The sequence below is a fragment of the Acanthochromis polyacanthus genome, chromosome 6 (genome assembly GCF_021347895.1).
Source record: "Acanthochromis polyacanthus isolate Apoly-LR-REF ecotype Palm Island chromosome 6, KAUST_Apoly_ChrSc, whole genome shotgun sequence".
NCBI lineage: Eukaryota > Metazoa > Chordata > Actinopteri > Pomacentridae > Acanthochromis > Acanthochromis polyacanthus.
In genome coordinates this window covers 13,183,456-13,203,939 of record NC_067118.1, presented here as the reverse complement: position 1 = coordinate 13,203,939, position 20,484 = coordinate 13,183,456, and the positions used below count along the sequence as shown (strand labels likewise).

General features: G+C 38.9%; 1 protein-coding gene and 1 long non-coding RNA gene across 2 annotated transcripts in view; one reads left to right on the top strand and one right to left on the bottom strand.

The window, feature by feature from the left end:
- LOC110971370 (paired box protein Pax-7-like) overlaps positions 1 to 20,484 on the top strand; it is a 119,532-nt gene that overhangs the window by 51,073 nt on the left and 47,975 nt on the right. Inside the window, 3 exon segments of the mRNA XM_051949375.1 lie at positions 4,633 to 4,774; positions 4,777 to 4,797; positions 6,558 to 6,757. Of these exon segments, the coding sequence (XP_051805335.1) occupies positions 4,633 to 4,774; positions 4,777 to 4,797; positions 6,558 to 6,757 (363 nt within the window).
- LOC127534382 (uncharacterized) lies at positions 8,909 to 14,972 on the bottom strand. Its single transcript, XR_007942493.1, has 2 exons — positions 12,836 to 14,972; positions 8,909 to 9,962 (listed from the first exon to the last, which is right to left on the bottom strand). It is a non-coding gene; the product is annotated as an uncharacterized LOC127534382 (long non-coding RNA).

Below are 20,484 nucleotides of genomic sequence, written 5' to 3'. Positions count from 1 at the left end.
TCCTGTAATGTATAGTGGATACATCAGAGCATATTAAAGGAGGGAGACAAGAGAATTATATTGTGAAAATCTTTAGGCTGCTGACCATGCTGCAGTCTGTTGCTCAGGTTAGACTCTCCATAAATCCTGGAGTCATGAACAGACCCAGACCACTTGCCCTCCACATTAGAAATGATGTATGCAGCATCACATATGATCTGGACAGTGCAGAGAATGACAGATGTTGAACTATGATGCAGTCTTTAACATTTAGAAACAGTAGTCAGTCTACCTGTAGCCTACCTGCACATTTATGCTGTAAATGGACTTCCTATTCAAAATGTGAGGGAGCTGTGATGGAGATGTGTGTGCATCTATGCAGCCAATCACACTGGGAAATCCTAAAAGAAATTAAAATGACTAATCCCAGTCTGAGGTTGCAGCACGATGTCATGAACAGGATATGATTTAAAATGAATTTAACAGATCTCTACATCATTCACCTGCAATCCTATGGAACTCCTCCTTGATGCTCTGACAGATTTATGTCCAGGGAATACCACAATGATGGTAAAAGTTGTTTCAGGATCAGGAACACATTTCTGAATGTCCTCCATACAGTAGCCTTACTCTGCATCTCTGACATTATATAAAAACTTCCATTTGCAAAGAACCGCAGCGCAACACACAATATCTGCTGGATGTGAGAGCATGACTGCCGCTGGTAATGTAAATGTAAGGACGGATTAGGTTGTTTATGTAGATTATGGACTTGAAATGATTACGAAACGGTACCTCTCAAACAGATAATTGTCCGGAAATGCGAGAACATTTATGTGCGGTCTGATAACAATCTACCGACGAATATTAATTATCTGTGCAGTACTGCTGCTCCTTTATCCACTGGATCGTTAATAAGAGCTGTTCTACGCCAAAATTCGCTCGCTTACTGACTGAATGAATGAGGAAATGAAACAGTGTGTGTGGCTGAAAGAGGGTGGAGACGGAGAGAAACTCGAGGTTTTCTCAGATAAACCTGCTGGCAACCAGGTTCAACTCATAGAGTCTGTTACTGCGGTAACGGACCGTGAGTTTAAGTTACCCCTCTTTGTGAAACACGCTCGAGTTACCCCTCTGTCTCAGGGTTAAGTTACCTCGCTTCGTGAAACGGAAAACTCTGAGTTTCCCTCATTTCAGGGTTAAGAAACTCAGAGTTTTCAGTGAACCTGCTTCGTGAAACAGGCCCTTGGAGAAATGTTGGTACACTGGCCAATCCTGGGAAGGTTCACCACTGTTCCATGTTTTCTCCATTTATGGATAATATCTCTCACTGTGACATTGCAGTAGACAGAGCTAGCCTGGCTCAATCCAGTTGTAATAAAATCCTCCCACCAACCGTTCTAAAGCTGACATATTAACTGGGTACATATTGTGTGTCCAATCTGTCCAAAAACAGGGCTATGTGCAATTATTTTTTGGCTAGGAGCAGTAACTTCCAAGAGTGTCATTTGGTTGCCAGAGGCAGGCCAAGAAATGTGTTTTACTGCCAGATTTTTTAAAATTTCATTCAGTTTTGAATTATTTTTCTAACAAATCAACTTCAGTCAAGTCTTCCTTAACACACAAATCCAGTGTGGAGTATCAAATATAGGGTTTGGGTTAGTTTGATTAAATTCAGTGAGTCAAAGCCTTTTTCAGTAGATTTTTTCTTTTTCATTTTCAATGGATATTCTTTGTTTAATGCATTCTAAAACAACAAATTAAACAACTGCAACAATAAAATGAACTAGTGAAATATTTTGTTCAATATTTTCTGTAGCTGTGGTCAGGAGGATGTGCCTGTAGTATAGTTCATATTCTACTACTTTTCACGGTCTCTTTCATCCACAGTCTTTGTTCTGCAGAGGCAGTGGGACTGTTGAGTTGATACTTCTTCTGCTTCTCTTGTAGAAGTACCTGGGGCGACAACACCTGTTTTAATTATTTGAGTCTCCTCCACAGAAATAGAAGTCCAAATGATGTTCTCCACTTGAAAGGCATGCTTTAATTTGCTCCAAATGAAAAAGGAGGATTCCTGGAGAAAGTGGGTGGGTGGAAAGCTGGAGGCAATACATAGTTTCCTGCTACAGCTCCTTGATATGTGGTGTGTGTGTGTGTGTGCTGTATACACATGTATAAATACATGCAAGTGATACTGTTTGATTCAAATGACATAAATGGTAAAAATGCAGTTATTTTGTGTCCCGATGTGGGGACAGCTGGTGGAACACAGACAAATCCAAACTCTGTCAGTGTGGTTCCTGCCGACTAACAACCTGATATTTGCTCTGAGCTTCTATATTTTAGTTGGATTTAATTAAGAACTTGGAAATTAGCGCCCTGCTGAGTTGAAAGAGGACAGTTTAGCTTTTGGCAATACACAACCCTTTGTCATTTCACAATCTCTCTTAAAGCAGACTACAATCCTTCCCTAAACTTAACAAAGTGCTGCTAATGTCTGAAAAGAACAAAAAGAAAAGAGTTAAACAGTGTCTACAATTGGATGTTGTACAGTGAGATTGGATATTTTGGCAGAAAAGGAAGTCTTTGTGAACACATTTCAAAATTTTTGTGTGCCTTATCAAATGTACAGGTGCATCTCATATTTTTAGAATATGGTGGACATTGCTCAAAGGGAAAATTATTCACATTCATTACACATTTGATGATAATAGCTTGCAGCTCAAAAACCTAATCTCTGATTTTTTGTGGGTTTTATGAACTGTAAGCCGTAATCATTAAAGTTAAAGGAAATAATAGCTTTAAATATTTCAATTTACATGTCATGACTCTAGAAAATGTGCAATTTTCTCTTAAAACAATGTTTGATGAAAAATGTGAAAACTTTTCACCATATTCTAATTATATGAGATATAGTTGTATAAGATAAGATAAGATAGACTTTATTCATCTCACAAAGGAGAAATTTAGTGTTACAGGGCTCTTAGAAACAAAAAACAGAGGAGTGCAAAAGTCACGAAAGTGCAAGAACAAGAATAAATATTGCACATAATAACAACTACACAGTAGTGTTATGCAGTCTGATGGCAGTGGGGATGAAGGACCTGCGGTAGCGCTCCTTCCTGCACTGAGGGTGTCTGAGTCTCGTGCTAAAGGAGCTGCTCAGCTCCACTACAGTCCGGTGCAGTGGGTGGGAGCTGTTGTCCATGATGGATGAGAGCTTGGTCAACATCCTCCTCTCACCCACATCCATCACAGAGTCCAGTGGGCCCAAGACAGAGCTGGCCCTCTTGGTCAGCTTGTTCAGTCTCTTCATGTCCCGCTCTGTGCTACCCGGGGCCCAGCAGACGACAGCGTAGAGGAAAGCAGAGGCTACCACAGTGTCATAGAATTGTATTAATTGAAAGGTTTTAATTCATTTTAATGATTTTCACAAGTAAAAGGACTGCAGAAAAAAAAACATTTTTGTTAACAATATTTAATAAAAATAAAATACAAACAAAGGAATGGGAGGATAAAAACCTGTTGCCCTCAAAAAGACGACTAAAGTGTACAGTGCACACTTTTTGTCTTTCTAAGGAAAAAAAACCTCAAAAGTAAGCTACATCCCCACCTCCAAGAATCCCTTTTTTTTGGTTTGGTTCATTGCACTTTATATTAAACAACAAAATTCTTAAATTAAGGAAAACAAAACATAAAGTAAACAAAAGCAATATAAAGTAAAATGGCACTACAGTAAAATAAAAAATTACAAAATATAGTTCCCAACTATTTTGATCATTATATCTGTCCAACTCTTGAGTGTACTGTCTGCAGTGGGATTTGAAATGTTTGGGTTTTTCATAGTGGAATGCTTTTAAATAGCAATACTTTAGATTGAAGAATCATATGAGGCTCCTGCCCTGAAACAAAGGCCGTGTGCGGTACTTTAGGATTCTTGGTGACTGTACTCTGTAATTACTAAAGGGACGAACTCCATTGGTTTCCTGGGGTTGTTTGCAACCTTTCCTATGGAACCAACTCGAATTTTTGTTCAGAAGGCAGACTCTCTCCCTCTCTTCATTTTATGTTTAGGTTTAAAATCTTCCTTTTGGATGAGGTTTGTAGTTACGGCTGATTCGGTTAGCCCTAAGCTATCACTTAGTTATGATGCTATAGGTTTAGCCTGCACTGAGGGTTTTTCCCTGATACTATCGATGAGTTCCCCCAAAAGTCACTTTGTAGACGAACCCCCTCTCTTTGTAAATCAGATGACACAGATGGCATGGATAGATGGATGACAAAGTAGGCAGGGAAACATTATGTTAATTGGTTTTATTGTCTGCTTAAAAGACATACATGTAGTTTTTACTAATATTTCTTAATGTGAACTGTAACAAAAAGGTAATTTTCTTTATTTCTGTTAATATGTTAACATAACTTCTTCATCTGAACTGAAACTGAAGTATTACTGGAGAATCAAGAAATATGAATAGATTATAACATAATTTATATACACTGACTGCAAAATCTCAGCGTCTCGCTCTTGCTTCACCCTGTTTAGGCCAAATGAGGAACAAGTGTTCTTTTAATCTCCAGCTTCTTAAAATTTTACTTTAAAAAAAGTTTAGTGGTTAACAAGCTGATGTGTTTGTTGTTTGTTTGCTTTTTAAGGTGTGGTTCAGTAATCGAAGGGCCAGGTGGCGAAAACAAGCTGGAGCCAGTCAGCTAGCAGCATTCAACCACCTTCTGCCAGGAGGATTTCCTCCGACAGGAATGCCAACACTTCCTACGTACCAGCTGCCAGAGTCCAGCTACCAAGCAACTCTCTCTCTCAAGGTAAGGCAGGTATCACCTTTTTATTGATTATGTCCAAATGTTGCATCTAGTTGCCGACACATACTTGATACTCGAGGTTGATTTGGTCCTCCTCTTCCCCATAAAGTAACCTGTAATTCTGTTTGACCACACAACCTGAAACGAAAATGTCCTAAATACCTAAAGCCTGAGTTTTTTCTAGCCACACACATAAAGTGAACCATGTGATCAAATCCAATTGGAATCAAGTCGCAGTACACCAACATGATTTAGTCTTCCCCTGCAAAATACATCAGGTATATCATCATGCTGGTGCACAGTATGATGTATTGGATTGTTTATCCTGCAGTGAGCCTCAATTTTTCCAGTTTTTATCGGAAATATGCATGTTAATGTCTCGCTGTACTCTGAAATGAAAGCATGGAACACATAAACAAATGAAACAGCAAAAAAAAAAAAAAAAAAAATGTATTCTAACTTTTTTCTCATCAAAGTAGCCACGTTTGGCAGATATAGCAGTTCAACACACTCGTGGCATTCTTTCCACAATGAAATCAAATATTCTTCAGAAAGTCTTCCCAACTCTGTTGAAGAAGTTCCCATAAATATGTGGTTACATGTAGATTGCTTTGCTTTCACTCTTCTGTCCAGTTCATCCCAAAGCAGCTCCATATGGTTTAAGTCTTAAGACTGTGCTGCCCACTCCATGTTTTCAAGCTTACCATCTTGTCTTTATTCCTAAGGTAGTTCTGGCATAGCTTGGATTTATGTTTTGTGCATTATCTTGCTGTAGAATGAACCCCTGACCAACTAGGAACATACCAGAAGGTACTGCATGGCATTGCAAAAATGCTGTGGTAGCTGTTTTGATTCAGGGTACCTCTCACTCTGTATAAGTCACCGACCCTGGATCCAGCAAAACATCCCAAGATCATCACGCTTCTCCACCGTGTTTAACAGTTGATGTCACACACTGAGGAACCATCCCTCCGCCGACTCAGCAGCATACAAAAGTCCTGCATGACAAACTAAAGATTTGAATTTTGACTGATCAGTCCATAATACCTCCTTCCAGCCTTCAGTAGTCCATTGGTGGTGTTTCATGACCCAGAGGTCTTCCAGACCTCTTCCTGTCAGAGTTTGCCCCAGAGTGCCTTTTGATGGTGAAGATAACTGTACTCACTGACATCTTGACTTTCTACAATTCCACAATTTCATTTAGCAGACGCTTTTGTCCATAGCAACGTACAACACAAGCAAGAATTCAGACACAAGGAAAAAACCTGTAGTAAGTGCAAAAGTGCTTCATGTGCGATTGGTCAAAGGTGATGCCATCAAGTTGCAAAATAATTGCTTACCCCCCCCCCCCCCCCCTTTAAAACTTTTTTATTTTATTTTTTATTTATTTGCATTATTTTCTACATTGTAGATTTATACTGAGATTAACACTTTTTCCCAACATAATTCCTAATGTGTTCTTTTGTAGTTTTGATGTCTTCAGGATTATTCTACAATGTATAAAACAATCAAATAAAAACCACTGAATGAGAAGGTGTGTCCAAACTTGTGACCGGTAGCATATATACAGTTGCCAATGCTACGACTTTTCACAGATACATCCATGATAAGTTTTGTTTTGTTTTGTTTTGTTTTGACTGGTAGGAGAGGGAAACTGTTTAGCCATTGCCCTATTTACAAACAAGAAGGAATGTTTTTGTTTTTTGTTTTTTTTAAGAGAATATTTTTAGCTTCTCAACCATGTGGTGTTGTGTTATATTCAGACGGTGGTGGTACAGTTCACCGACCCCAGCCTTTACCTCCATCCACCATGCACCAGAGTGGTCTGTCCAGCCCTGACAACAGCTCTGCCTATGGTCTGACCACCAATCGCCATGGCTTCTCCAGCTACTCTGACACCTTCATGAGCTCTGCAGCACCTAGCAACCATGTCAACCCTGTCAGCAATGGAATTTCCCCACAGGTAAGGCCTGCTGGACTGCTATGACATTCGTGCTTTGTGATGTGTACTCATGTCAACCTAGACTGAGTCATGAATCAAGTAAAATAGATAGAACTAATCTGAAACCTAAATATCTGTGTTATTTACTCATGTCAAGTCAACTGAACATCCTAAATCAGTACATTAAAAAGAATTGTCATTAATTTATTTAGATAAGATAGTCTTGTATTTCTCCCCACATTTATCTGCTAATAGGAAATGAAAAAGGGGCCTGAGAGCAAGTTTGATTTTGAATTTATCTGACCAGGAAGTTACTGACTTCTTTGCATGTTACCCTTGATAAGCTTGCAGCAAAAATGCTCAGAGAATCCTCCATGCTTACAGTGCCTATAAAAAGTATTCAGCCTCCATCAAAAATTTCCCCTTTTGACACTGAATTATGGTCAATCAATTAAAAGTGAAAATGTAAAGTAAGGAATTGCAAATGTATTCACCTACTTTAAAGTGACTCACCTAATTCAACACAGGTGTAGGCCGTTGGTGCTAGAAGTCACACAATTACTCAAATAAAGATTTTCTGAGGTCGGTGAATTTGTCTCAAAGCAATTTCAGCATAAAGACACCTGTATCTGGACAGTCCAGTCACAAGCAAATCAGTTCTCCTGTATAAAACCACACCATTAAGACAAGGAAACATTCCAAGCAATTCCGAAAGGGTTATTAAAAAAGCATAAGTGAGGCAATGAATACAAGGAAATTTTCAACTGAATATGTCACTGAATATTCCCAGGAGTACAGTTAAATCCATCATTAGAAAATGAAAGGAATATGGCACATGTAAATTTACCTAGAGCAGGTCAGCCTCAAAAACTGAGTTACTGTGCAAGAGAGTGACTAGTAAGGGAAGCCAAAAAACACCTAAGACTAAGTTACAAGCTTTAGCTTCTGAGAAGGAGGGGCTTATCTACATATACAACAACTGTTGCCCATATTATTCACCAATCATAGTTTTATGGGAGAGTGGCAAAGAGAAAGTTGCTGTTGAAAAAAAAAAAGAGATCATACTACATCTTAAATAGAGTACACCAGAATGTATGTGGAAGACTCTGAAGTCAAAAAGAAGAAGGTTCTTTGGTCTGATGAGACCAAAATTGAGTCTTTTATCAATCAGACTAAACACTACGTTTGGCAGACACTGTCCATATTCATACCACTGCACATCATCACAAACACACCAATCCCCATTGTGAAGCATAGCAGTGGCAGCATCATTATGTGAGGATGCTTCTCAGCAGCAGGGCCTTTAGGTCTTAAAAGGTAGAGGGTCAGATGAATGCAACAAAGTATAGGGAAATCCCAGAGGACAGACTAATGCAGTCTGCAAGAGAACAGTGACTTTTAAGAAGATCTGTTTTCCAGCAAGAGAGTTACCCAAAGCATATAGACAAAGCTACACAGTCTTTTAAGACATCAAGGTGAATGTTATGGAGTAGCCAAATCAGTGCCTGGAGCTTAGTCTAAATGAGAGTTTGTGGCTGGACTTGAAAAGTGTATTTTTTCATAATCCCTGTGTAACTTGACTGAGCATTAGTCATTTTGCAAATACGAATGGGTAAAATTGTGTCCAGATGTGCAAGGCTAATGGAGACATATCTACACATTCAAAGGAACAATCACTAAGCACTGACTTCAGGAGGATGTATACTTATAGGTTTTACACTGTTAGTCAGCCATCATGCTCCCATGTGTATATTTTTCTCCTTTTCATTTTAGACTTTTTGGATAGTTTTAACTGTGTGGCTGCTGACAACAAGAAGGACTCAATGACAAAATCAATGTCCTTGTTGATAAATGATATACCCCAGCCTGTGATGATGCACAATAAAGTTCCTCTCAGCATGTAGTACAGGGGAGTCAAACTCAATCACGGATAGTAACATAGGAAATTTCCCCGGACACAGGGAGTAATAAAGGATTATCTTATCTTATCTTACCAAAATTAAAAACTGGGTCCAAGTCGAGAGCCAAACTGGGTCAATATTTCTTGAAACACAGATCATATTTTTCAGACATATTTTGACAAATTAATTGTACAGAAATATAAGATTCTTCCAAGATGTCTTACATAATTCAGAACAAACCAAGCTTAGATAATAAATAAAAACGATCAAATGAAAGACACATTTGTGGATTTAATTTTTTTTGTATTCCTGTCATTTTTAATGAAAACGTTTTCTTGCAGGCAGCCAAAACTGCCTAAATAAAATGTTCTTCAATGAAAATCTTAAACCACTCTGTTTCTTTTATTAATATCAACAAACACAATGAGTTTATTTTTGATCAATCTGTTGAAATGCATATATATTTCAAACATATAGCTACTAATGGTCTGGAATCATGTAACTTGAATAGAAAATTACAAAATGAAAACATAGAGGCCAGATGCTTGGGAATTTTTCTTGACTGCAAGTTCAATGTTTGGAATCAGTTTTTAATCTGTGGTGATTCTCAGGTGAAGATATCAGTGAGGTGACTCCTGTATGATGTTTTGTTCATCTTTTTCATAGAGAAAAGTTGCTCACAGTTTTTCAGTGGTTTTCAGACCACTGTATACGGAAAATTACATACTTCATCCAAATTAGTGTTTGTGCCAGTCATTAAATGTCACAACAATAATCTCTGTTCACACACAAATATTTACAGTAATTTACAAGAAGGGCAAAGGGAAAAAATCAATTCATGTAACAGGGTACACAAGGCTGACTTCTCCCAAGGGAGACAACTATAGCACTGGAGGGGAATTCAACTAAAAAGTACTATTGGAAACAATGGAGTAGGACAGAATTCTGAGATACAAATTATAACACTACTAACAGATTCAATCTTATACAAACAGAATCTACTTACAAGATTGGCTATCCAAGACTTGATGCAATCAACTAGAAAGTCAGAGGCAGCATATTGACGTGTAACATGATTAACATTAACAATACGCTGAACACTGCGAAACAAAATGGAGTGGTAACTAAACATTCAACAGTACACACAAGCACAAAGGTAATCTAAATACCCCAGAGAGCGGATGAGGGAATCAGGGAGGAGGAGGTGCATGGGGAAGCAGGAATACCGTTTCGGCAGGTTCAGAAGCCAGGCGGAGGATCCAGGAGATCAGGCAGCAACTGAAGCTGAGGCAGAGAGCAGACAGCGGGTAGGGAGGGTCACACAACTGAAACAAGAAGAAACACTGGTAAACACAATGAAATAGAGCTAGAACAGAACAAAGGTCTGGGTTGTATAACAGAGATTGTTCAATGGTCTGGCATCGAGTCGTAGTCTGAGCCAGGCTTCTGTGGTGAAGTATGATGAGTTACATGTGGACAACTCCCCTGTGCAGGTGTGTTCACTCAGATGATTATCCAATGGCTGCACCTGAATGCACACACACACACACACACACACACACACACACACACACACACACACACACACACACACACACACACACACACACACACACACACACACACACACACCTCACTGACGCCTACAAGAGTGAAAAAGAGAGGAAAGGGAAGGCTGCTACTAAGCAGCACTGGAGGTGGAGGGTATGACATAATCAGAAAATAATTTTCTACTTAGCACTGACTATAGAGAAATAATTGGATTTTTTTTCATTGTAAAATGTCATGATGTGAACAGACTATAATTTCTTGAAAATGAGTTACTATTTGGTGGAATCCAGACAGATGTTATGACATTGAAGTGGAATATACTGTAATATCAACATATAACATTTTTGGCATTGTTTTTTGACTTGAACATTCCTATCTTTAAGGTCTTTGTGCAACTTTTTTTTTTTTTAAATAGAAATTTAAAGGTTTATTACTTTGTGTAAATCAGTTTTCATTTTGGGGCTGCACTGTGGCTTGGTGGTTAGTACTTTCGCCTTGCAGCTAGAAGATCCCTAGTTTGCATCTCAAGATGTCTCTGTAAGTTGGAAGTACTGAAGGAGGATGTCAAAGACCAATACTTCATTGTTAGTCAGGGAATTCCAATTACAGAAGCAGGATGCAGACAGAACCAAACAAATTTACTTATTGTTTTTGTAGCCCAGAGGCCAGGAATTACGTCCTTATTGGATGATTCTATATCTCAAGATGTTTGTTCAAAGCCAACATTTGGTGCCATAGCAGAATACTGTCTTTTTTATGTTGCAAAATGCAAAGTGAATTTAGGAAAACTGAAATGGAGTATGGACATGTAGCACCCTGACTTTCTTGCAGCAGTAATGAACTCATATCCTAACACAAACCATAACCACATTCTGATGTAGAAACTAAATCCCAAGTCGACGGCCAAAGTCTAAGACTTGACCATGTTCAAATGTCCAAAAAGCTTTTTTAAAGATGTTCAAATAATCAAAAGGAGAAGTCAGCTTTCAGAGGCAGCAGGATTTGTTGTCGACAGAAAATCCAGGAGTAGTTCTTAGCAGCGACTGGCACCAGTATCTTCAGTATTTCTTGCAGTGCCAGTGTATCGTGTATTTGTGTATCATCTTTTAGGCTGTCAGAGTTGGTCATGTTTTGAACACCTATAGGAAGTATACTTTTTCTGTTTTGACATCATTATACTTTTCTAAATCTATTGCTCAGATCTTGACATCAAGTTATCATATTTCACCACTAGATCACACCCTACAGATAACATGTGCATTAGGTTATCTTTAGGCCATGTAATGTAGAGAACATGGCCAGACATTATCAGACTTTGTTCTGGTCTCACTTCACACTCATGCTTCAAAAATTTTTTGACACTCTTCAAGCATTTTACACTATTATGTATTGTAATGTTTCTGATACACCTTTTTAAAAGTTATATTGCCTGAAGTTTACACTATTATGTTTTGAATACACCATATTTCATTTTTCTAAAAAGTATAACATTTGTCTTCACACCAAAAACACATTTTACTTTATGATCTTTCACCTGCATTCCTAGACACATACTCTGCTGCAAGGTATTTTTGCTACACACACACACACACACACACACACACACACACACACACACACACACACACACACACACACACACACACACACACACACACACACACACACACACACACACACACTGAGAAAAACCCAAAGGGTAGAGGGAGGAGGGGAACCCTGTAAATCCCCCTCGACCCAACTAAATTAATAATTGAATCTTCAGAGGATCACTGGACTCCCTACCCCCCTCCTCAGCTCTCCGTCTAACGGGTCCGGTTCTCCAGCCCATTGGGGTCTAACCCAGATGGGTTCTAAAGAACTGTTAAGCTGGTAATTCGAGGAAAATTCGCCTAGCCTCTCACTGCCTTCATCCAGACGCCTGTCCTGCTTCCTCTGATAATTAATTTAACTGAGTAGCCACTTTTGAATGGTTAAATTAACTGCCAGTCACGTCTGTTTCCTTTCACGGGTTTTGGCACTTGGTAAGTTGCTAGGTTAAAGTTTAGAGGTTAGGAAAAAACCTCAAGGATATGTTTATAATAGGCCACCCATGGCCCCAAAGACTAGTAATCTTTCAGAACCTTTTTAGATGTAATGCACACAATAACCTGACTTTCTACCACCAGGGAAAATATTCATAATTAGTGACTGTGATAGGGATAAAGTAAATTTCCAATCTGTTAACTTTAATTGCAGGAACAATTTTTATTATATTTTAGCAAGGGCATAGCAATAGCTCTTAATCATCAGATAATTAATCAAACATCAATATTCTTTCAATTGTTTAACACGACTCATAAGTGGAACTATGCTTTCATAAAAGAGAAATGGTAAATGGTTGTATTTATATAGCGCTTTTACATGATATGTCACATTTACCCATTCACACACTGATGGCGGAAGCTGCCATGCAAGGTGCTAACCACAACCCATCAGGAGCAATTAGGGGTTAGGTGTCTTACTCAGGGACACCTCGACATGAGCACGATGGGCTGAGGATCGAACCGGCAACCTTTGAGTTACAAGACAGCCACTCTTCCCACTGAGCCAGATTACATAACTTAGAGGGAGAGAGCAGCCGGCTTAGCCGTAGTCGACTGCTCACCTGAAACCCGACAAGTGTTTGAGACCCGCCGGGGCCCAGGGGGAAGTGGACAGGGGTCTGGACCAGATTTAGATCTGCATATATCCATTTTTGTTGTTTGGGCCAGTAAAAATTTTGTTAATCCATTCAGGTGTTATTCCTCACATGGAAAATAGAGTTCAGTAATGTTCCTTCAGACAGCATTATTTCCAGATCACAGTTCTGTAATCCTCCAACACTGCAGAAAACGCAGTACTTTGGTCCATAATTCCAATAGAACAGTTATTCCTTTGCAGATCATGTTGAATTCCCCGTCCGAGTTGCGTGATAACATCCCCTTAGCTCAGGGCATTTCTAGCCTGGTTTGCATCAAGCGACTACCCCCCAATGACTCCCAACTTGTGTCTCGATCAGATGTAATTTATAGTTTACTGAACCTTATGCATATGCAATGACTCCATCTTTAACATAGCAATGATGTCATACTAAATTAATTTGAGCAATAACTTCATCTCTACCCCCTCCCAACTCACACACTTGTACCATGCACCGACCGCATGGACACCTCCACTTTTAAGGAACTGAAACTATCTGTTTCGGACTGTCCAGACAGCCCATCTTGCCCCCCCTGATCTGTCCTGTCTGCAGCTCAGCACAGGCTCCTGATCAGGAAATGGAAAAACAGATGTCAGCCTCTAACTGTCGCTGGCATCCCATTGTGCAATCTTTTGGACAATGTTTACAGACTGCTAAAAATCCCCAATCTATTCTGAGTTTAATCTTTACGGTGAATCATTTGACCCTAGTTCACTTAGCTCCTGACTTCTCACCTCATTACCAGGTTAAAACCTCTTATTTTAACAGTAGTCAAACCTCTTTCTAAAACATCTCAGTTTAATAGTAATCAAAACTCTTAAAAGCATTCCCATTTCATAAAGCATAAGTTCCTCTTTTTAGTCAAATCTATCAAAAACATCAGTTTCCTATGGTAACCAAAAACATCACTTTTCACAGTGAGCTGCTGTTCTGACCTGGTTACTTTTTAAACAAAGATTATCAAGACAACCTTTCAAAAATAATCAAATCCTCACTTTTTACAGTGAGTCACGCTTCTGATTTTTACACTGTTTCAACATTAAAGAACGTAAGAATAGACACTTGGTTAGTTCAAACTCATTCATTAGGTTATGGCATAATTTGATCCTAAATGACAGTTATAATATCACAATGTTCCCTAATTTAGCTGTTGTTCTGTCAGAGTCTCCCCTTTGTGGCTGATTCTGGGATCTCATATCTCCATGCTTCACAACACACACACACACACACACACACACACACACACACACACACACACACACACACACACACACACACACACACACACACTATGTTTGTCTATCATTGTGGGCACATACCACTGACTCCCATTCATATCTAACCCCTAACCCTTACCCTAACCCTAACCCAGACCAAAACAATGCCTAACCCTAAAGAAACGTTTTTGGACTTTTACTTTTTTCTGTAACAACAACATGGCCAAGAAAACACTGTTGTTTTTGGTTTTCCTACAGTTGTGGGGACATTTGGCCCCCACAAGTATAGCCAGCACCTGACCACACACACACACACACACACACGCTCACAAAATACCATCAAAACATCAATGATTACTAGAATATTCATCATTATGTATGTCATATATATTTTAACTCTACTCTTCAGTTTAATAGCTTTTACCACGATTACATCATCTTTTAATTTTAGCATATCATACCCAAAATATGGCACTACAAGTGCAAATCTTTACCATATATCCATCCATTCATCCATTCTCTATACACTGCTTTATCCTCACTAGGGTTGCGGGGGAGCTGGAGTCTATCCCAGCTGACTCGGGCGAAGGCAGGGGACACCCTGGACAGGTCACCAGTCTGTTGCAGGGCTACATATACAGGCAAACAATCACACCTACAGGCAAATTAAAGTAATCAATTAATCTCACCATATTTTTGGACTGTGGGAGGAAGCCGGAGTGCCTGAAGAAAACACACGCATGCACAGGGAGAACATGCAAACTCCATACAGAAAGATCCCGGGAGTGCCAAGACGCGAACCATGGATCTTCTTGCTGCAAGGAAAAAGTGCACTGTGCAGCCCTCTTTACCATATATTAGTATAGAAAATCATGGCGATGAGCAGAACAATTAGTATAACATTTATTTTTGTTTTAATTGTTTTGTCAGTACAACAAAAAAAACTTGTATAAATACAGAGAGCCATAAGGTTGCCTTTGTACTATAAAGTCAGCTGTTATTATACAGAGTAGAGGAATGATAGCAATCAACAATCAAACTCATGGCATTTGCACCAATACACCCTAATCACATGGCTATTTTTCTGCTTCAAATTGTGCTTATTGTTATAGACAACAATATTTGTATGCTACTGTATTGAAAATCAGCTGCAAAGATATTAAAATGCCACCATAGCTGATGGTGTGTGCTGATTGTGATGAATAGACAGAATTAATTATTGAATGAATTCTTCATTTGATGTAATTTTTTAATTGTTTGATGTTACATTTAATAAATTTGGAATTTCAAAATATCAACATCATCCTTTCCTATCAATATATGAAAATGTATTAATATAGGGCAGGACTGCTTTTACCATCCACAGTTATATGTTAGGACAGAGCACCAACATATCAGCTGACTGTGGAATAAATCTCATCAAATCAAAACAGCTCCAGCAAATTAATTGGTAACACTTTACAATAACCATCATTTTAAAATGGTAAAGAGACTGTTTATAAATGATTAACAGATAGTTTATTAATGCTTAATAATCATTTATAAACTTACAAATGATGGTTATTGTAAAGTGTTACCAATTAACTTGATTGAACTAGTATTCACTCCTGACATGAAATGTGTCTGCAGTGAATGCTACAAGCATAGTGTGTTTATTGTGCTCTCAGTCTATTCTCAGTCCCAGCTGAAGCTTTTCCATTATGGGTTCACTGACATTGACCCTTTCATCATGTTCCCATGCATTTACATGAGATAACAATGTTGGGTGCATTTCCTAAGATCCCATTTTAAAATTGCAGGAAGACCATATGCGGTACTTCTGACAGCCAATAATTCAATTTGAAACAGCTATATTGCATTTGGAATGTAATTCACACAAGCCATTTCTGCGCCTCCTCTTCTCAAATTGAATGGGAAAGAATTAGAGGTTGACTTTCATGTTGAGATGGAGTGTGTAGACTATTGCAAGTCTTATTGACAGAAAGACAAAATAACAATATGAGCAGTATGCCATTCCTGTGATGGCACTGAATGTGTAAATAGAAACCCTTTCACAGCGTTAGCTGTTACAACCCCCCTCTGAAAAATCCTGCAAATATAAAGTGTTTTTTTAACTACATTTTTTTTTTGGGACAAATTCCTACAAATCTATTTTTACATTACAGACCTCGAAGTGGTGAGGATTTTTTTCTTCAGTGATGCTGGGCTACTAATCCTTTTTTTGTCAGGTCAGACAACTTAGTGACCTGCCACTGAAGATGAAACTATTGCTTCCCACAGTGACCCCAACACATCACACGAGTAAAAAAGAACATATTTCTTGTCTCATGCCCTCATTTCTCTGCCTGTTGTTGTGAGAGGAAGATTTTGCCTGCTTTGGAATGGTGGAATGGTGGAGCTCTCTGGCTCGCTATTTGATGTCGGGGTGAGAGATAGAGAGAGAGAGCGAGTGAGTAAGGATGGAATAGAGTGGGTTTCAGTGTGTGGGGATCAGAGCTGCTTTGGTTCTCCAGCTCTGTCTCTTTGATCCATATCCCCAGGCCTGCCTCAGTAACTCAGGCCTCTGCTCGTGATTCCCGACAACTGTCGGCCTGAGATAAGGAGGTGGGGTGGGAGATGTGGGGGGGCCTCCTCTGCCCCACCACCCCCAACAGACAGACAGACAGACAGACAGACACAGACACACACACACACACACACACACACACACACACACACACACACACACACACACACACACACACACACACACACCATTTCAACTTAACAATATATATTTTTTTAAATCTGTGAGGAAATGTGTTCTGTGTTAGGCTTCCCCCAACTAAAAAAATACAAATAAAAGCACTCAATGCTCATCCTCCTACAGCCCCCAGTTCATATTGTGTAGACACGACTGTGTGCACCTGAATGCCAATGAGAGTAGTGCCTAATATTAGTCTCAGTTGCTATTAAAATTTGCTGTACTAAGCCCTTTGACTGGGCATGCTGTCAACTGGCATGCTCTTGTGTCAACAAATCAAACAGGATGAGCACATATATTTACATCTTTCCCATAATAAGGACTAGAGTTGAGGCGGCTGGGTGCGGGGTGGGGGGTTAATTAGAAATCGCCTGAAAAACAGATGCTGTTTCAGTTTGGCAAGAACCAAAGCAAGGAGCTTTAAACCAAATAAACACATAAAAGATGAGACCTACTCAAGAAAGCTGCCAAAAAGCAGAGGAATTTAATTCAGACCAACTGATGGAATGTTTGTATGAAATATTTTTCTTTATTCGTCACTTAGAGTATTCTCCTCTCCTCCTCCCTAATGGAAACCAAACAGAGCCCAGGGTGCTGTCTGACTGATTGAGTGGGTAGAAAAGTGTTAAGCCCCTCTAGTTCCTGTGGTTTGGATGAAATGTAGGAGTTCACTGGCTTCATTGCACGAAGAACTACAACCTCTTACTCACATCTGCTATTTTATATATGTGATCAATTTTTACAAATACTCGCACCATGATCTCTTATTTTCACATCTCAGAGGACACGCTGGCAGACATGAATAGCACCACAAGGGCAACCAATGATGAGGGCCGTGTTCAAAACCATCTACTATACTAGCTTTAAGTATAGTTTTGACCATAATGTAGACTGTAGTATGCAATATACAAAAAAGTAAAATCGGCAGTGTGTCAAAAAACAGTAAAAAATTTAAAAATCCAGATGTCGTTTCTGTCATTCTGAAGAAATCTCCAGTGTGGATTGCATCTCACCTACTGTGCGCACAAACTCAAATCTGTTAAGTGTTTGTTCGAAGGAATGGGTATCCATCCAAAATCCAAAATGTCCCCTAGATGTTCTTCAATAAATGTCCAAGTATGACTGATATCCAGCAATTTTATATATCTTTGCTTTTTATCATGCTAAAGCCTCACAGTGAAGAGCTTTTAAGTAAACAAGTGAAAGAATCACCTTCTGAAAAAGTTCCTGCTCTTCATTAGAACAGGTATTTGTGTTAATCCTAATTCTAGATGAGTAGAATGAACAGAGAGTGTTTGACTCTGTTCAAACAATTACATTCTGGAAGTTGTATCACTGCAGCACAGAGGAAGAAGGACTGAGAGTCTTTTACATTAACGTCGCAATAAATGAGAATAATTTCCTGTAACTGTGGCAACAAAGGTAACCACAAAAATACTTAATAAGTAATAATAAAGTATGTAATAAATTAATGAGAATAATAATTAAAAAAACATAATTAGTTGTACGTAATTTTTGAGAACTAAATCTAGAAATATCATAAGGCACAAATTTGCCTAAAAATACACCATATTTTTATCGAAAGGAAAATTAAAACTCAGTTAACAATTGGTGTCAAAATGAACACTGCTGAACAAAGCTGGCACTCTGAGTGGCACTGTACCCGGTGCAGATTCAGGACCACAATGCCTAAAAGAGAACAAATAAGACAAAAAGACCGTTGTAGCAGACCTTGCCACTCATTATGGCTGTTGCAAGCTAAAAACTGGAGCAATGAATTCCCTCCACAACAAAGAGATATTCCTACTGCACTATCTAACTATCTGTCCATCTTTATGCGCCACTTTCAGGACCTTGTTGGCAGCAGCACTCAGCCTGTCGCTTCTAACTGAGAGCTATCTCTGCATATTTACATATCAATCTGGTAAAGAAGAGCCAGTTTTAACACTGTCAACTGCTATTTGACCTGATATCTTTTCATAAGCTAACCTGTCAATGTTTGAGCAAACACCTCCTATCCGCTTCTATCCTCTGATAAAGAGGTTCTTGACCTGAACTTATTAAAGTGAAAGAAGAACAGAGGAGGTACAGACAGATAACACTGTGGGTGGTGTTGAAGAGCAAGAGAAAAGTTTAAGCTTAGGTAAGGACTTGAGAATGTTTAGCTGCTAACTGTTCAGATAAAGAAACAGCCAAATCTGGAATATGTGAATGGACACTTAATGACATCCATCTCCGTTTCAGCAGTGTTTGATTCTGTCCATGTCAATTTCTGCACATCAGTGTCCTGTTCTGAAAATAATTTATTGCATCGTGTAGAGGTAGAAGCAGCAGTGGGACAGACCTGCAAGTTGTAAATGGATATTTCTACTACTATCTTTAGAGCTGGTTAGCACAGATAGAGAGAAGAAGAAAACATTTTAAGATCTTAGGTTGTGATCAGATAAGGAAAGGGGTATTTCTCAGGAGCTCAATTCAAGAAGTACAGGAAAAATGTCAAAATCACATATTTATGTCAAACTGACACACATTTAAAAGTATTCACTATGTAAACCATTTAGGTCTGGACAGACGTGGATGTAAACTGCAATTTGACTGACTGGTAGATGCATACAACTGCAGGGTGGTAATTCTAATTGTTTTGGAAACAGCCTCGCTACCTAGTGCTCTGTGGGTTGAACTTTGTAATATCATTAAACTTCTTTGCTTCTTGGTTTTTAGTTCAATTTTAAAATGTATAACATAAGTTTAAGTTTAATTGATGATCATATTATGTATTTTTTTTAACTTGGCTGATACAGTGCCTTGTGAAAGTATTCGGCCCCTTGAACTTTTCAACCTTTCGCCACATTTCAGGCTTCAAACATAAAGATATAAATTTTAATTTTTTGTCAAGAATCAACAACAACTGAGACACAATCATGAAGTGGAATGAAATTTATTGGATATTTTAAACTTTTTTAACAAATAAAAAACTGAAAAGTGGGGTGTGCAATATTATTCGGTCCCTTTACTTTCAGTGCAGCAAACTCACTCCAGAAGTTCAGTGAGGATCTCTGAATGATCCAATGTTGTCCTAAATGACTGATGATGATAAATAGAATCCACCTGTGTGTAATCAAGTCTCTGTATAAATGCACCTGCTCTGTGATAGTCTCAGGGTTCTGTTTAAAGTGCAGAGAGCATCATGAAGACCAAGGAACACACCAGGCAGGTCCGAGATACTGTTGTGGAGAAGTTTAAAGCCGGATTTGGATACACAAAAATTTCCCAAGCTTTAAACATCTCAAGGAGCTCTGTGCAAGCAATCATATTGAAATGGAAGGAGTATCAGACCACTGCAAATCTACCAAGACCCGGCCGTCCCTCTAAACTTTCACCTCGAACAACGAGAAGACTGATCAGAGATGCAGCCAAGAGGCCCATGATCACTCTGGATGAACTGCAGAGATCTACAGCTGAGGTGGGAGAGTCTGTCCATAGGACAACAATCATTCGTACACTGCACAAATCTGGCCTTTATGGAAGAGTGGCAAGAAGAAAGCCATTTCTCAAAGATATCCATAAAAGTCTCGTTTGAAGTTTGCCACAAGCCACCTGGGAGACACACCAAA